This window comes from Sparus aurata, chromosome 17, assembly GCF_900880675.1.
Source record: "Sparus aurata chromosome 17, fSpaAur1.1, whole genome shotgun sequence".
Taxonomy (NCBI): Eukaryota; Metazoa; Chordata; class Actinopteri; order Spariformes; family Sparidae; genus Sparus; species Sparus aurata.
This window is the reverse complement of record NC_044203.1, coordinates 21,864,115-21,880,720: the sequence shown is the minus strand read 5'-3', so window position 1 is coordinate 21,880,720 and position 16,606 is coordinate 21,864,115. Positions and strand designations below refer to the sequence as shown.

The 16,606-nt window shown below is 40.3% G+C and overlaps 3 protein-coding genes across 3 annotated transcripts in view; 1 reads left to right on the top strand and 2 right to left on the bottom strand.

Annotated features, from left to right (window-relative positions):
• Positions 1-1,673, bottom strand: part of adam22 (ADAM metallopeptidase domain 22) — a 63,227-nt gene extending 61,554 nt beyond the window's left edge. Inside the window, exons 1-2 of the mRNA XM_030393056.1 lie at positions 1,327-1,673; positions 800-960 (exon numbers count right to left, since the gene is read on the bottom strand). Coding sequence (XP_030248916.1) covers positions 800-960; positions 1,327-1,414 — 249 coding nt within the window. The 5' untranslated portion in view covers positions 1,415-1,673. The remainder of the gene's footprint in view (positions 1-799; positions 961-1,326) is intronic.
• Positions 1,674-3,385: 1,712 nt separating this feature from the next.
• On the bottom strand, positions 3,386-11,372 carry dbf4 (DBF4-CDC7 kinase regulatory subunit). Its single transcript, XM_030393059.1, has 13 exons — positions 10,944-11,372; positions 10,636-10,764; positions 9,791-9,960; positions 8,971-9,174; positions 8,797-8,847; positions 8,639-8,708; positions 7,303-7,379; positions 7,163-7,211; positions 6,965-7,010; positions 6,742-6,870; positions 6,511-6,601; positions 5,670-5,785; positions 3,386-5,588 (listed from the first exon to the last, which is right to left on the bottom strand). The coding sequence occupies exons 2-13, from the start codon at positions 10,694-10,696 to the stop codon at positions 4,784-4,786; spliced, it is 1,869 nt and encodes a 622-aa protein (XP_030248919.1). The 5' UTR covers positions 10,697-10,764; positions 10,944-11,372; the 3' UTR covers positions 3,386-4,783.
• A 245-nt stretch (positions 11,373-11,617) lies between these two features.
• slc25a40 (solute carrier family 25 member 40) lies at positions 11,618-16,544 on the top strand. The gene is made up of 10 exons (XM_030393068.1): positions 11,618-11,842; positions 12,055-12,162; positions 12,831-12,890; positions 12,986-13,092; positions 13,226-13,293; positions 13,637-13,761; positions 14,312-14,595; positions 14,735-14,816; positions 15,590-15,670; positions 15,755-16,544. Exons 2-10 carry the CDS (start codon positions 12,063-12,065, stop codon positions 15,886-15,888), a joined length of 1,041 nt encoding a protein of 346 aa, XP_030248928.1. The 5' UTR covers positions 11,618-11,842; positions 12,055-12,062; the 3' UTR covers positions 15,889-16,544.
• The last annotated feature ends 62 nt before the right edge of the window (positions 16,545-16,606 follow it).

Here is a 16,606-nt window from a genome sequence, read left to right as displayed (position 1 = left end):
AAGCTGTGTCAGAACCACTTTTCTAAATCACATTAAACACAAGTGAACTTCTCTACTGCAACTTCTCGGCATGTTGGCCGACATATATACGCAGACACAGATACACCTCTGATGGGCTCAAAACAGCTAATGATGTCGTCCATTCAGATATATAAGTTAGAGTTCCGGTCACTTTTCATTCATGAATGGAACGAGAGGTGCAGCCGAACTGGAGATGTGAGATATGAGCTGGTGTGGGTGAAGCAGCTGCTGGGGGACAGCATCCCAGCTGGACGGACAAGATGCAAGTTATCACTAAATTATTAATCGCCCTGGTCGGACCGGCTGACTGTTGACGATTCCCCTTAAATGTGCAGCGTGGACAGAGTAAACACCACAAAAGCTGAGTATGATGCATCAGTTCACATGCAGTGGTCTGGTTTTTTCTTTAGTTTTAATTTTTTTTTTTTTTTTTGCACATGCAGGCACTGATGACCCACATAGCACCTGCACACTGTCTCATTAGTGCGGCCTGCTCCTGCCTAAATGTTTCAGGCTTTCTCCTGTTTTGTTTGCAAATGAACTAATGATTCATCCCTCTCTCTCTCTCTCTCTCTCTCTCTCTCTCCCTCTGAGGACAAGGGGGCAGGAGGAGGAGATGAATCAATGCAAACATAAACACTCAGGGAAACAGAGAGGTGTCTTCCTGAAGGCATCTCTCCTCCTGCACACAGTAGACATCACCATCATCACCCCTCCTCCTCCTCCTCCTCCTCCCACCTCTTCCTCCCATCCTGACAACACCGGAGACGCCGTGTACCTGTGCGGAGCCCGGGCTGGCTTTCACCCTGGTGCTGAGCCCGTCCTGCGTGATCTGGCTGCGGTTGTGCCTGCTGTAGAGAAGGCGGAGAGGCACCGTGTCCTCCTTCCCCGCGAACCTGCCCGCGTCACGTAGAGCCTTCAAGCTCGACAAGGCGTCTCCTGCAAACAAGAGAGAGGAAAACACCGATTTTCAGTAGCTACCCGCCTGTCTGTCTGTCCGTGTCCGTGCGGGGAGGTGATGCATGGACACGTTCATCACCAAAACACACACACACACACACACCGCCATCTGAAACGTCGATCGGTCCCCTTTTTTCTTCCTTTTGGTAACACAAAACAGCTACAGGCTACATGCATATTTAAGGTGGAGACCATGAAAAAAAAAAAAAAAAAAAGCTGGGGTAATAAAAAAAATAATAATGAAATAAATAAAATAAAATAAAAATAAACACAGGCCTGTTAATGGTGATTTAACGCGTCTAATGGTTGATTTAATATCTGGGGGGGAAACATAGCATCAGTTACCATTTTGGACATCGGGGCTGCTCTGGTGACCGACGTGCATCAATCCAAAGACGCACAAAAGGGAAATCCACCATCGCGGGCGCATCATCACCACCTTTTCTCTCTCTCTTTCTCCGTCTCCTGTTGGAAAATTATAAAACAATGCGGTATTCCAGGATGCAGGCTCTCGGCGTCCTGCCCTTCGCTAGGGGAGCGCGGAGCCGGGGCTGGTCGTCTGGTTAGCGCAGTCCCTCTGGTTGGGGGCCATCGGGGGTCTTCACGAGTCTGAACGCCGAGCGCGTCTGAGCGCAACGAGACCCCGCCGGACGAGCAGCACGGAGGAGGCAGGGAGGAGAGTAAGAGAGAGGGAGGGAGGGAGGGATGGATGGAGGGGAGGAGAGGACTGGGGGACGCCTCCTTAAAACACATCAATATCCAGTGGCTCACTGCAGAAACGCCTAATGCATAAATATGAGCGAGGAGTGGAGACGGGCTGGAGGAAAGCTGCGGGCCCGGCGCTCAGCCCGACAGGACCGACGGGGATGGAATCAACACCCGCCTCCTCCTCATCGCTCCTCCATGTTACGGTGCTGCAGGAGCGCCATTCCTGCCCAATTCTGCCTGTGTTTTCACCACCATGAGTCACTCCATCAGCTGCCAGGGCTCTGACCAGCCATGGGAAAATTCACGAATCCCTCTGTTTGTGTTGTGTTATTGTTTTTGAGCATGTTCTTCTTCTGTCCCGCCTTATTTTTATGTTTTTGCAGAAAACACATAGAAACATGTCAAATAGCTGTTTCCCACCTATATGGAGGCTTTTATTCATATGTTGTTTATCTTCTATGAATTTGTTCATGCTTCCTCAAAAACCTTCAAACTGCTGACAGTGGCAGCAGGAACAAAACAGTGAATGTTTCCTTAAAGGATAAGTTCAAATGAATGAAATTCAAAATGAAGATTCAGTCATTATCTTCGCCACCATTCTGATTGGAAAGTTAGGTGAGGTTCTGTAGCCCACAAAACATTTCTGTAGTCCACAAAACATTTCTGAAGGTCCGCAGCAAGCCAGCACAGCAGCGTTCTCCTAAACAACTGAAGTAGATGGTGACTTGTGTTAAAATGGAAATAACCAACAAAACGAAACACTTAAATGGATCCATACAACACTTTTACACTGACTTGAATTTTAATTTTCGGGAGAACTGTTCCTTTAACGCTAGAGCTACACAAGTGTTTATGCGAGCACACACCAGATGCTTAAACCTGGTGTGAAACTGCCCCAGAGCCACACAGCAAATCTTACAGAATTAATGAGCTGATGAGAATTATTTTTTTTTTCTCCCCCCTCACACACATAACGATTGTTTACTCACGGAGCTGATATAGCTGTGAGGCATGAGTTCAATACAATCTGGCACTATGTTATATGAAGTCTGGAGATTAACAAGACTCTGACTCTGAGTGTGGCGCTAAAAATGTACATTTGAAAAACTCAACAGCAAAGTCTCTCAGCGATCATGACCTGGTTACTCAAGATAATCCACAGAACTTGTGAGCAGTTTATCTAGAACTATTTTCATATCACTGCGCAGAGAGAAGAGTATGTCTGCTGGTGAGCAACAGCGCAGGGGGAAAACAATATTGGCATCCTTGACTGAGCGGTAACGTTAACTAGCTCTGTCAGCTTGCGTCTTGTCCTTGAGCAGGAGCACACTTCCTTTTACAGCGATATGAAAAGAAAATAGTTCCTACATGGAACTTCTCACAACAAGGTCTGTGCACTCAATCTCGAGTGACTGTCATGGTTTCTGGAAAGAGAGGTTTCTGATGAGTTTTTAAAATCCATTTCTTTGGCGCTTTGAGCACCTAAAGCTGAGTGCTATCTAGTTCCATTCTGTTTGAGAGTAAAGCGGACTGTAATAGTAGGTGAACAGACTCCTGCAGAAACATAAATGGGCACAGATAACAGATGTGTATGCTTGGCTTATACGAGGCAGGTACAGTTTGTGCTCTGCGATCATTAAAGCACATTAAGGTAATAGTCTGTACGAAAGAAGCAGAGATGACGGTCATGACAGCATTCAGTTTTGCCTTTTTTATTTGCAGCATTCCTGTTCTTGCGCCTTGGAACACACTGTTACTCTTGCCTTCTTCTTAATGCCAGTGGCACAGAGACTCCCATTTGACCCAGAGCATCCATTTGAAAGCATGAGGGAGAACAAGGGCACTATGCTAATGCACTAAATGCAGAGAAAAAGGGAGAAGCTCAGCTAATGCATCAGAGAAAAAAAAAAAAAAAAAGCACAAGTTAGGTCATGAAAAGTGCACTTAAAATCTTAAAATGTCATATATAATGTCAAGTACCACACATCCAACCTGCAGATCATTCACATTAATACATATATACAACCACTATGTATCTTATATACATATATAATCCATTCCACGTTTAACTAATCAGATTACTGTGCGACTAAAGCTGCCTTTGGTCCATATGATGCTCCTTTAAATTAACAGTCCGTCTTCAGTTGAAGAGACTACATTCAGAGACTGTAAGCTCTGAAATATTTCATGGATTTGTTTAAAAATACATCTGGTTGGCACAGTAATGTCTGCTGAATGCTGTCTTAAATAAGGTTCCTTTAAAAAGGAACAAAATAAAACTTCCTGGCAACAGATCGTTGATTGTTGAATCTTATTCCCAGACCATCAAATACTGACGAACTGGGTTGGCATTTTTGGTCAGACGCCCTCTCAAAGCATCAGTATTTGATGATCTGGGAATAAACTCAACAATCAACTGTCTGCCAGAAGATAAGTTTTGTTCCATTAATATGTTGTGATGGGACTTGTGTTGGGTGTCATCTTTAGGTGACATTTTACCCCAGTTCATTGTGCTTCAAAGACATTTCAACATATTAAACTAGTACACATGAATTACTGTGTGTTACTTTAGACACTGAACTACTTCTACCGCTGTTGAATCCAGGTTAAAGCAACTACATTACTAAACCTGTACTCCTCACAAATGAGCTATAGGAATATTTTCAAGTCTTGAGGCAACCAAGATGTGACTGTGCCGATAGTCAAGGGAATAATATAGTCCATTGTGACAGTTCATTGTGTTGAGTTTAGAATCTAAAAGCCAAATAAATGTTTTTCAATCAATTTCTGCAGCACAAGAGAATGTGGAAAATGTCATTTTAAGCCACAGTTTAGACATTTATAAATGTCATCGTATGCTCGTTACCTAAAAGTCTGACATCTTAAAACAGTGCTGTAAACAAAAATGCTACAGCACATCAGCAGCTGCCTTGCATCTGATATAAAACAACATAAGAAACAAAATAAACCACTTTAGGTCGTTCTGCTGTCTTTCAACTAGACAAGAAAAATCATTTAGTGACTAACATAGTCCATGGCACAGAATGTGTTATGTGTATACATGTGTTGTATTGGAAAAGGCGATGAGTCCAGTTCATCCCTTTAGTTCATCGAACCCCAGGAATTCAACATCCATGTCATCACTTGACTGAAAAAGCTCCCAAAGTCTCAGGATGGAGTCGCCAGGAATGTCCCTTTGCCTAACATGTTCAACTTGTGTGTCCACTTTCCGTCTTTTGCGTTTATAAACTCTGATCCTCCTGTTTATTTTGCGAATTGGAGAGACGGTAGGAAGGCTCGTCTCTTCCTTTTCTGAGAGGTTTCCAGTTATTTTGTCTGGCAACATGTTTCCGCCTTGTACAGGCTCAAACGCTGAGAAATCCTGTTTCTTATCAGAGTCGTCTTGTTGATTTGTTAAAAGGCTTTTTAAGGAAACTTCATTCTGTTCTTTCCTTTTATGGAAGTGAGTGGTTAAGCTGTTAATGTCTTCAGTCGTTATTTGGTCCACAGGGTTGACCTGAGTATTTTTGGAGGGAACAGAGGCAACAAATTCACCTCTAGAGGGAGCCGTTTCCTGCTTGGCCTCAGGAGCTTTTTGAGTGCAAGATGTCAAAGAATTCTGTACACACGGCCGTTTACGTGCAAGAGATCTGTGCTTGGATCTGTCTGAGTGAGTGTAATAGCTCCTCCTGTCTCCATCTCTGTGAATCAGAGGAGCAGCCGCAGGAAGTGATCTGTTTTTTAGAGTGTGTCCTGAATTAGATCCCTCGTGCTCATCAACAGTCCGGTTCTGCTCTTCTTTAATAATCTCTGTGGTGTTGAGATCTCCCTTGTGCCTTGGCTCAGTTTTCCCACATGGTCCAGGAGCAATCAGAAGAGAGGAAACACTACACTTTGGTCTGATGGGGAAAAAAATAGGGAGATTTAGTTTTTATTTGTTAAAATATGTTGGAAGTTTTTGATGTATGGGGACGAATTACCTTTTAACTTGAGTTCTGATGGGGATGAAGTTGCATTGTAGAGTTGAAACCAGTTCGTCCACCACCAAGTATTCATCGCTCTTGGAGAAAGCCTTGTGACGTTCACTTTGAAGATGCTGAACAAAAATAAAAATCACCCAGTTAAATAATTGATAATTGCAGCTGTCCAGTACAGTATACTGAGCACACAACTTCTTCTACCGCACAAGCAAATAAATAAAAAAAAGTATAAAAAAAAAAAAAGTCCAGAGAGAATGACATCACTGAACAGCCTGTTCCAGCATTGTTGAGGTTAGTTTGATCCTGAAAACAGACTCTAAGCAGTTTCCATTATGTCTGAAACAAAGCTTGTGTTTGTGAATGGCTTTCTCCACAAGTCACAATTGTTAGACTCAGTTGAATTAAAGTGAAACTACTGCACACAGGACCATATAAATTGTATCTTACATGTCACTCTGTTGTTAGTGACTTACTACCATTAGCATTTACTTCAAACTGCTATCATATTTACAAGCTGCTGAGCAAAATCATATATAGACTTTGAAAATATTTCTATACTTGTGTATATTAATTAGGGTAAAAAAACAACAATAAATTAGGGTTTAAAAATGCCTCATTCATTAAGTCTTCCAAAAAACAAGACACAAAAGAGCGTTCTCTGACTTTGATGTTTATATTGTCACTACTTTACCTTTATTTTGTAAATAGCTAGAACTAAAATATACATGCATTGTGTTGTGTGCATTTTTGGCTTATCTGGTTTTACTTTATATTATTGTATTATTAAGCAGACATGGTATTGTATTGTTAGTTTTTGTTTTTTACAGGTGTGATAACTCACTGTTTTGACGTTCTCATATTTGATCATACAGCACTCGCAGTAGCCACCTCGTTTCTTGTCTCTCCTCTTTCGGCCGTGTGCTTGCTCTTCACTAAGATAAAAACAATCTGGTTAAAATGCTTGATTGGTGGCTTGATAGGAATGTGTCAGACTGTATTAGTGAAGTCATTATGAAAGCAACACAGTTCTCAGGTTAAGTTAGGTAAGCAAAGCAGAGAACAAACACTACACCTGTTCCCCTGCGGTTTGTTCCCCAGGGGATCCTTGTCCTCTACATTGAAAGGACTACAGGGAGGAGCCCTGGTCCTCAGGTTGAACTCAGGCATGTTTGGCATAGTGAGGTAGATTGGACGGTAGTGTCTGAGGAAGAAAACACATTTAATAGTAGGAAGGTGTAAACAACTCAAAGACAGTAAGGTAGATTTCAGCTTCTTTTAACTATACTGCCTCTTACCTGCTTGAATCCTCAACCTTGATAAACGGTTTACTGATCCGACCCCCTGCACAAACATAAATGATGGTTAATTTCAGCATGTATTTAGAAGGAGTCAAAGACAATGGACAACATTTGTGCCTTCAAAAGCTTAAAGATAAATTAGGCAAAAGCTACAGAAGCTCAGAAAAAGTGGGTAATAACAGATGAGAAAATTACCCTTGCATTTCTGAAAGCCTGAATGTTTTGCTGCTGGCTCAGCTTTGACCTAAAAAACACAACAATTATAAAACATTTTCAACAAAGCAATCCCATAAAATGAGTAAAGAATGGATTTAAATTTTAACCTGTAAACTTACACTTGTTTTGACGGTGGTGGTAGCAGGAAACTGGCTGCTGACAAACTTTTTTTTCTTCTTAACATATGCTATTATATCTGCAAGTGCCATTAAAGAAATACAATTAGAGTGAGTCATTGTTTATTCATTACACATTAAAATAAAATAGATACAGCTGACGTAATGGAACAGAAGCCTCTACAGCAGGGGTACTCAAATACAAATCTTAAAGGGCCACAAAGATTTTTTTGAATGACTCAGAGGTCCATGTATTGAGGTCGGTCAGGCCACATGCAATAATACTGTAATATTCAAAACAAAATGTCCTTTTCATTCTAAACAACAAAATCCGAACTAAAATAAAATGTAATTTCCATTTTAACATAAATTAAAATACGTAGTTGAATATTTCCTCTTTTGGTTTGCCTTCAAACATTGTATCCATCACTTCAGTCATGTATTATTTTATTTCATTGTGACATAGATGTGACAAGAATCCTGCTTGTAGCTTGATATGACGATTTCAGTGCATTTATTTGTGTTTTGCTTATCTCTGAATTTTGAGGAAATGTCTCTTCAAAATTCCTATGCTTCGTCTCATAATGCCGTTTCAAATTGGAAATCTTCATCACAGCTTCTCCTGGCATATTGTAACGCCACTTGTGGACTGTGGCGCAATGTATCTTGGGTATTCTGTTGTTGTTGGTGTAATTATGGTTCGTGAATGTGTTTGTGAATAAGATGATATGTAAGATGGTTGTGGGTTATTTCACATCATTTGTTCTGTGATTAAATGGCGTTTTAACAAGGATGATACAAATTTTGGCACCGTGAGTGAAAGGGTGTTTGCCGGGAGAAACTCCCCGTCCGTTACACTTTTTGCAACATTGAATATACATGAGGTCGCTAACGTTAGCTAAAACTCGTCAAACTGCGCAAGGTGGTAAAGTAAGATGAAGTATTTAAAACCGCTGCACTGTCAGATACGTGGAGATTGTCCCGGTTGGAGGCAGAATAAATGCAACTTAGAAGATCCTATTTCTGCGAGTTGCCGATTATCACTGTCCACTTTGTCATAACAGTTTACTTGGAAACACGCCATATTCAATCTCTTACCACCAGCAAAATGTGAATACGCGAAGTGCTCCGAAAACGAAAGTGAAAGTTAAAAGTTGCCCTCTGTCTGTGTATCGTTGGCATGGAGACAAGTCCCGGTATACACGTGCTGACCCAACCAAAACACATAGTGAAGGAATAATAGTTCGGGGGCCACAAACAGGAGGCCGGCGGGTCGGATGCGGCCCGGGGGCCGCCTATTGAGGACCGCTGCTCTACAGATATAACCTCTACAACATACCATCTACGTAGAGGATTTTCACACCCCACTCCAGAGCATTTGACAGGATCTTGTTCATTTGCACCCTCTCCTAAAAACAAACAAGTGTGTATTAGCACAGAAAACAACAGATAATATTACAGCTCCTCACTATACTCGTTAGTGATGACTTAACAAACCTGCTCTTTCACTACTCTCTCCACCAAAGACTTCCCTCGACTTGTAACAAACTGCAAAACAGAAACAGAATATGAAAATAGTACATAAATAGTAAAACATATCTAGAAGGGAACCGCACTGATTGACCCAAAAACATTTCTGCACTATGGCTGAAACAATAAAAGTGAGCTTACTGTGTCTGTTTGGGCCTGAGACCTGCTTTTGATGCTTTCCCCATTGCTGCAGGGCCGGTGCGGCTTTGAAGGAGGGTGAGGTGAACTCTGTCCAGACTCTGGGCTTGGGAGAGGAGAGTCCTGCCTGAGGCAATGCACATATCGAGCCTCCCTCTTGTTGGACACCAGATACTTGATTTCCTTACTGAAGAACTTCTCAACAGTCTGAATGGCAAACACGAGAAAATGGTCTAAGGCTTTGGGGAAAGCTATGAACCAAATGCTTCACGAGTATCAACCGCAGAGAGTTTTACAGGAGTGGGTATCCGATCTAAATATATTTTTGGTACCATCTACAAATAGTTTTGAAAACTGTCAGGAACCAAAAGCTGGCAATGAATGTCTTAGTTTGTATTTTTTTTATTTGTTATCTTTTAAATCAGATCATTTCTGGACTGGATTAAATAAATATGTTGCCAGGGCAATTTTCTTATACTTCTGCTGATATTCAGCCAAAATCAAAAAACAACAATATCCCTGGTTACTTGTTGAAATCATCATAAATAGTATCATAATGAAAATTTAGAATCATATTATAGTGCAAGGGCTACATTTTGGGAGTCCGTAACAATTTATGCTACCACAAGACAACAAGACAATGTTCATTAAATGCAAAGGAGAAAGATGAGTACGGGTGAAGCAAATGTTTTCATGGCTGAGAATGTGTTGTGGTATTGAGGGTACTGTTGAAAATATGTAATTATGTGTCAATAATCTGTAACTTAATGTACATGCCAGGCAGGAGAAAGCACATGTTTGAAAACAAACAAAGGTGTCTCACCCCTCCAAGTTCTTTGATGTCTCTCTCCAATGTCTCTGCTATTCTGTTTGAAGGCAGATCCAGGTAAAACACTTTGCCAGCAAAAGGTTTGACTTGAGCACGAGAGGGGACGAGCGAGGTTGGCTTAGCTTGACTCAGTGTTGCCTTGTCTCCAGCACTGACGCCTTTCCCTAAAAAGACAATCAGCAGAGTCACAGAATAAGAGAGGCAATATAGATGTGATCTCGGCTGAGTGTAATAAATCATCACTACTCAATGAAGAGATTAACCACAAGGTAATCCATTCATGAAGTGATTGATCAGCAGATTATGTAGTCAGATATTTCAAGGGGTCGTAGCTTCGGAAATACAAAGAGCAGCTTGTTTTTAATCATTCTAACTTGTATGTTATGTGAAATTCAAGTGTGAAAATGGTGTCGTCCTGTTTTGAAGTTTTGTGACTCTATCAAGGCTAGTTCCGTCTGTTGTTTACATGACAAATATTGCATGTCTGCCTATTCTGGAAATGGCTTTTACTTAGGCTTCTAATATTTCTCCTGTTAAGGGGGTTTTATATAAAAATGTTCCTTATGGGAATCAAGTGTTTGAGGGTGAGGGTAGAGAATTGTATGTTGTACAGATTACAAGGCCAAAAGTTGACTGTATATGATTTCAATTAAATGGAATTCTTTCTAACAGAAGATAGATAGATAGAGGTCTTTGAGAAAACAATCATGATGTTAGTGATATACCGTAATAACCGTTTATTAACTCACGACAAAGTCCAGTACTTGACTTGAAAACACCAAAACAGGCTGAGCAAATAAAATAAATACTAGTATGACCCGTCAACAACACAACATTACCTTGCCAGTCGGTTCCTGAGTGCCTCAGGCTGCGTTTTGGTTTCATTTTATTCTCTTTCATTGAGAAATAAATGTGTTTTTGCCCTCTTGTCCTGAGTCAACATGCCCCAGGAAGTGATCGTCTGTCCCCTGTGTGTAAACAAAGAAATGTATTATTTACAAAGAAGACAAAGAGCAACCCAGACAAAGTGTCTAAATAATAATATATGGATAATTATCATTGTCAGTAGGCAGAGACAGGGCTTATACGGTATTCCCATATTACAAATGTAACTGTCGGTAACTTTTAAATGCGTCGTTAACGTTACCGTGCAGCGGCTCGTTTCCTCAGCGACAGTCTGTCGGTTAGCTGCCTGGTTCAGCTGAAGTTACATTATTCCGTAAACTGTGTTAATAAACGTCACAAGCTGCGTTGGTATGTTTGTTTTCAAAGATTATCCATGGGCAGGCGGATACCACTGTTCAGCCAGCTGTGGTAAACGTTTAAGTCCACGGCTTACTTCTCGTAACGTCCGTTTCCCGCTTTAAATCCAATGGTGGACGAAGTTTACGTTGCCATGTTTGACACTCCAGTCCGCATAATCACTATTATGTTTTAAAATCAAATCCCTCACAACTCCCAACAGTTCTGTAATAACGTTAAAGCCTTATCGAATAATTGATCGGAACCTGTTTTTCTCCGAGGAAAGTTACGTCGTCCTATTCATACCGTTAAGAAACTGAGAAGTGGGGGTGTGGTTTACGTGAACTCCTCGAACCTGGCAACCCAGGACAAACATAAACGCCAGGCTGGTAAACGCCCCGGTTGTGTTTGAATGTGACGTTTCCACACTGCTGTTAAAAATTTAATTAAATAAATAGATCTAAAATTGGCTTCATTTACAAAAACATTTTAAATACTATACGTGTAAATGGTTATATTTTATATAATTATTGCCTTTAATGTAACGTAAAATTCTGAAAAGTTAACGAAAGTGCTTCGCTGAAATTGATATTACGTTACGTCACCATGTAATGTTTGCTGTGATGTAAACTAGGCATTTAGCTAGGGTGCAACCTACAGTCCCTGGACGTACACACGTGTTGAAGTTATGTTATCCTTGTAGACCCTCCAGGACAGTGGCAACTGTCATCATTTCGGGGAAATAGAAAACCGAACAGGGATAAGTTCATGGAAGACTGCGTTGATGCTGAAGTGCTTTAGCAGGTACGAAGTTAGCTGATTGGCTAACTCAGGTTAGCTTGGGAGCTCTGTAATGTTAATGTTAGGGCACCTGGAATGATATTGGGATACCAGAGGAACCAAGACATCGTTTTTGTGGCTTCTAAATAGCTCGTCAGCAAAGCAATTTCTTCTACACATAATAACACACAGATGGGAATATGTCTAATGTTGAAACTGTGTGTCTGTGTTTAAAGAAGGCAGCATGAATGGTCAAAGTTCTACTTCGTCAGCCAGCAATGGCATTACTCCACTCCAACAGATGGTGGCGTCCTGCTCCGGAGCCATTCTCACATCTTTGTTTGGTGAGAGACAATGAATAACACATGACAGGTGATCATGTGTGGTGTTTTAAAGAGACACAGTGGTGTTTATACTTCTTCCAGCACATATGATGTAACATTACTGCAACAGTTTCTCATCGCACATAATTTGTTGACTAGTCTTTCCAGGTAGTCACTGGTTTTAACTCAACATTATGGAAACCGACATCTTAGTTTTTCTGCATCCAACCCAGAAAATAAAAAAAAACATGGACATGGCGAAAATGATCATGTGGTAGCTTTTTATTATTATTATTATTAATGTAGTTGGTTTTGCTCTATCAGACTATCACACTTGATGTTTACTGTGATGGGTCATTAATCTGGATCAAGTTTTAAATGTATGACATTTCATAAGGTGCTGATTGAAATGTTGAAAAACACACACAAATCTGTTTTCCTTCTAAAAATTATAACAATGCATTTTACCTCACCCGAGGTAAATTTTTTTACACATAATATTGTTTATTGTAATATTACTGTCCTTTGGCTGCTGTGACAAATACATTTCCCTGTTTGCGGGACACATAAAGGAATTCTGATTCTGACATACTTAACTAACACATGCTCTAATATTGGCGTATTATATAGGTAAAGTACATCTACTTTGTCATACACTGTGGCTCATCATAATGTTTTCCTTTTTTCAGTCACACCTTTAGATGTTGTGAAGATCCGACTGCAAGCACAGAAAAATCCCTTCCCTAAAGGTATAATAAATTTGAACCATGTTAGTCTAGTGTTACGTTTATTTATAAAGTACATGTCAGAAGACAAGATTTGTGTTTTTATTAATATCTTCCAGGGAAATGCTTTGTCTACTGCAATGGGCTTATGGACCACATATGTGTATGTGAAAACGGCAACTCCAGAGCCTGGTACAAAGCCTCTGGTCACTTCAGTGGCACACTGGTAAAGAATTCACATACCGGCATGTCACCATTCAGATAGTCGATTTATGTGTGTGTAAAGTAGAGCTGCACAGCCATACTGTGATAGAAGCTGCCAAACAGCTCTACCCCCTAGTAACTCTGCATCTCTGCAGGATGCCTTCATCAAGATCGTACACCGTGAAGGAATAAAGGCGTTATGGAGCGGCCTACCTCCAACCCTGTGAGTGTGAAGTCTTCTGTTTCTCTTTGTTGCACTTCATTCTGATTGTTCTCCTCTTAAAGCCCAGTTATAGTGCAAATGTGGTTGTTTGACAGTCGTTTAGCCTATAGCTGATGCACTCATTAAGGGTGCTTTTGTTTTAAGTTGTACCAATTAGTGGCAAACCACCCAAGGTTTTCTTGAAGGCTGTTTACCAAAGATTGATTTATGTTAAGTTTTATCATGTTGGGATTTTCATCAATCAATCACATTCATTTATAAGCGTTATTCTTACGGTTGACTTTTTTCCTGCCTGGAGTATTTTTGATGTCACTTTGGTGTTTTCTGTATGTTCTATCTCCAGTGTTATGGCGGTCCCAGCCACAGTGATCTACTTCACATGTTACGACCAGCTGTGTGCAGCGCTGAGGGTCAGGATGGGAGATTACTCTCAGGAGGCTCCACTTTTGGCTGGAGCTATCGCTAGAGGTGAGCCCATTACTGTTGCATTACTGGGGAAAATAAGAAAGATTCTCACATGCATCTGTCGCTTGTGTTACAAGCATCATCAACAGCAGTTAGTGATGATGGTTTGCATTTAATTTAAATATATTTTTAACAAAAAGGTATGAAAAGAAAAGCATCTTAAGTGTTATCGTGAGTTAATTTCTGCTTGGTTAACTTATGCAATATTTTATAATGATAATGATAGTGGTTTAATTTCCAGATTAATTTTTCGAGGGCAGCCAGCCACACTTTTTGCCCTGCAGCCATCAGTAGCTTTAATTTCATCCTCCACGAGATTTAATTTTAAAAGCAATGTCTCGACCCTCAGTTTTGACCCAGAGGTGGGTCCCCTCTGTTTTTAATGAAGCCTGTGAACATTTATTAAAAAGAGAGTTTTAAAAAAAAGGCACAGTTTGTAAGGATTACTACAATTTCCTTTTTGGTAATTCATAAAGAAACAGTCCTGTTTTTTTTAAGAGAAGATGTGTTTGTGTTTTGAACTTCTTGTTTTTGTTTTATCTTTGTTGGTCAGTCGGTTCAGCGACAGTTATCAGCCCTCTGGAGCTGATCCGTACCAAGCTACAGTCACAAAAACAGTCGTACCGGGAGCTGACCGACTGCATCCGCTCGGCAGTGCAGTCAGAAGGCTGGTGGTCTCTGTGGCGGGGTTTGGGGCCCACACTCCTCCGAGACGTGCCCTTCTCAGCAATGTACTGGTACAACTATGAGAAGGGCAAGAGCTGGCTATGTGAACAATATAACACCAGAGAACCCACTTTTACCATCACCTTCATGTCTGGAGCAGCATCTGGCTCTGTAAGTGCAACTACACAGCGCTCAGCTTTTCAACCTGTAGATGAGCATGTTGAGTAACCTGTCCGAGAATATCACAAAACATACATAAACTGATCAAATGATTAATGTAGTAATTAATACACATTTTAATTTCTTTCAGTTTGCATCCGTTGTAACGTTACCATTTGATGTTGTCAAGACGAGAAGGCAGGTGGAGCTGGGAGAGCTACAAGCAAAGAATTGTAATTATTGCATTAAGTCTTTATTGTATAACTAGTAAATGCTTCTGAAGATTACACATGTTTACAAAAGTGGAATCCCAGTCAGGGATAGCTGTACTTCTGCAGTGTCAGGGGCCATGCAGGGAGAGCGTTGTGATTTGTTGAAAGTGATTATATCCAAATGTTAGGGTTAAGGAGTAAGATCAACATATACAGCAGATAGGGTAACAACCCTATTGCAAATAAAACATTTTCATTATACATAGAACTAATACAACTCTATATATCTAGGTGTTCCTTGTGTTATTTGTATCAATTAAATAGTGTTTGGACAATACTTTCACCTAAAGTATTGTAATTAGATATAATACTGATAAGAAGAGCTGTTACAGGCTTATGTTTAAAATTAGTGTCATTTTAATTTGTATTGAAATACTGTATTTGATATTGTACTTGCCCTGTAAACGATCTTTTTAGTTATACATACAATTACACACAGTATCAGTTTCTATTAGAAAGAAAATGATTATATTAGAAAGAAATTATGTAATTTTATTATCTGCATTATATTTTTTAATATATCTCAATATATCCTTGTTCCATAAGGGGTTTGGGGTTGAATAGTTTAGAATAATTTTAAATAAACACATCTGGTGATGAGCTTGCTTACAGACCCTGTGGGGACATTTTAGAAAGAAAAGGTTTGGGACCAGTTTACTGCTTTACATTACTGGAACTACATCCTTTGTTCTGAGACATAAATGGGTCATTTCATGCTGTCTTTCCCTTCTTAGTATCCAGTCAGGTCTCCTCCTCCACCTTCAGTGTGATGCGCAGGATTGTGGCACAGCACGGCTTTGGTGGACTGTTTGCAGGTAGACGTTTTGTGACATTATGTGAATCATTATAGTTACATCCAGCTCAATGGCACATAGTCACCTCCGCCTTTGTGTCACCAGGTTTCCTTCCCAGACTGATCAAAGTGGCCCCAGCCTGTGCCATCATGATCAGCACTTACGAGTTTGGAAAAGCCTTTTTCCGCAAAAACAACCAGGAGAGGATTCTCGGGCCGCTGCAGACCAGCAGCACTTGATTTTCCTGGCATGGCATGTTCTCTCCAAACCAAACACCAAGATGACTACTGCTATACTACACACCTATAAGGTGCCAAATTAAAAACACAGAAATAGAAGTGAAAAATACCAATTTCTGCATTGCAAGATATTAATGATCAAATGATCAAAATTTATATTAAATGATTGTTATTCGTATTTATAGATTAATATTCTATGGGTTTTATAATCGGAGCTATAATGTGCGCACAACTGCAATTAAAAAAAATAAATGTTTTGTCTCATTAGCATTCAGAGCAAATGCTTTAAGATGTATTTATTAGCCAGCAGGTGGCAGCCACAGTTTTGTTTTGTTGTAATTTTCCAGGTCCCACATGTTGTTGTGTCACTGGGATCATGTGCATTGTGCCTGGACGTCTTTAGAGATGTAAAATTCATGTCTGTTTTATTCCTCTGTGTGTCGCTCTTAGTCAGTGTATCCCCACTAGACACAGAGATGTTTTTGGACTTCCACTCCAACAAGCTGTGAATATTTGTGTGACACAGAGGCAAACACAAAAAGCAAATATCAGTGAAAGAGTGGTACGATGAGTGTATTTTCTGTTTTACAAGAGACTGTGGAAGAGGACTGTATGTAAACTCAAAGAAAATATGACATCTAAAATGTTTAAATACATACCTGAGTACTTGTCATTCATTGACTGTGTTCGAGCTTTATCGCCACACAAATTCTCACTG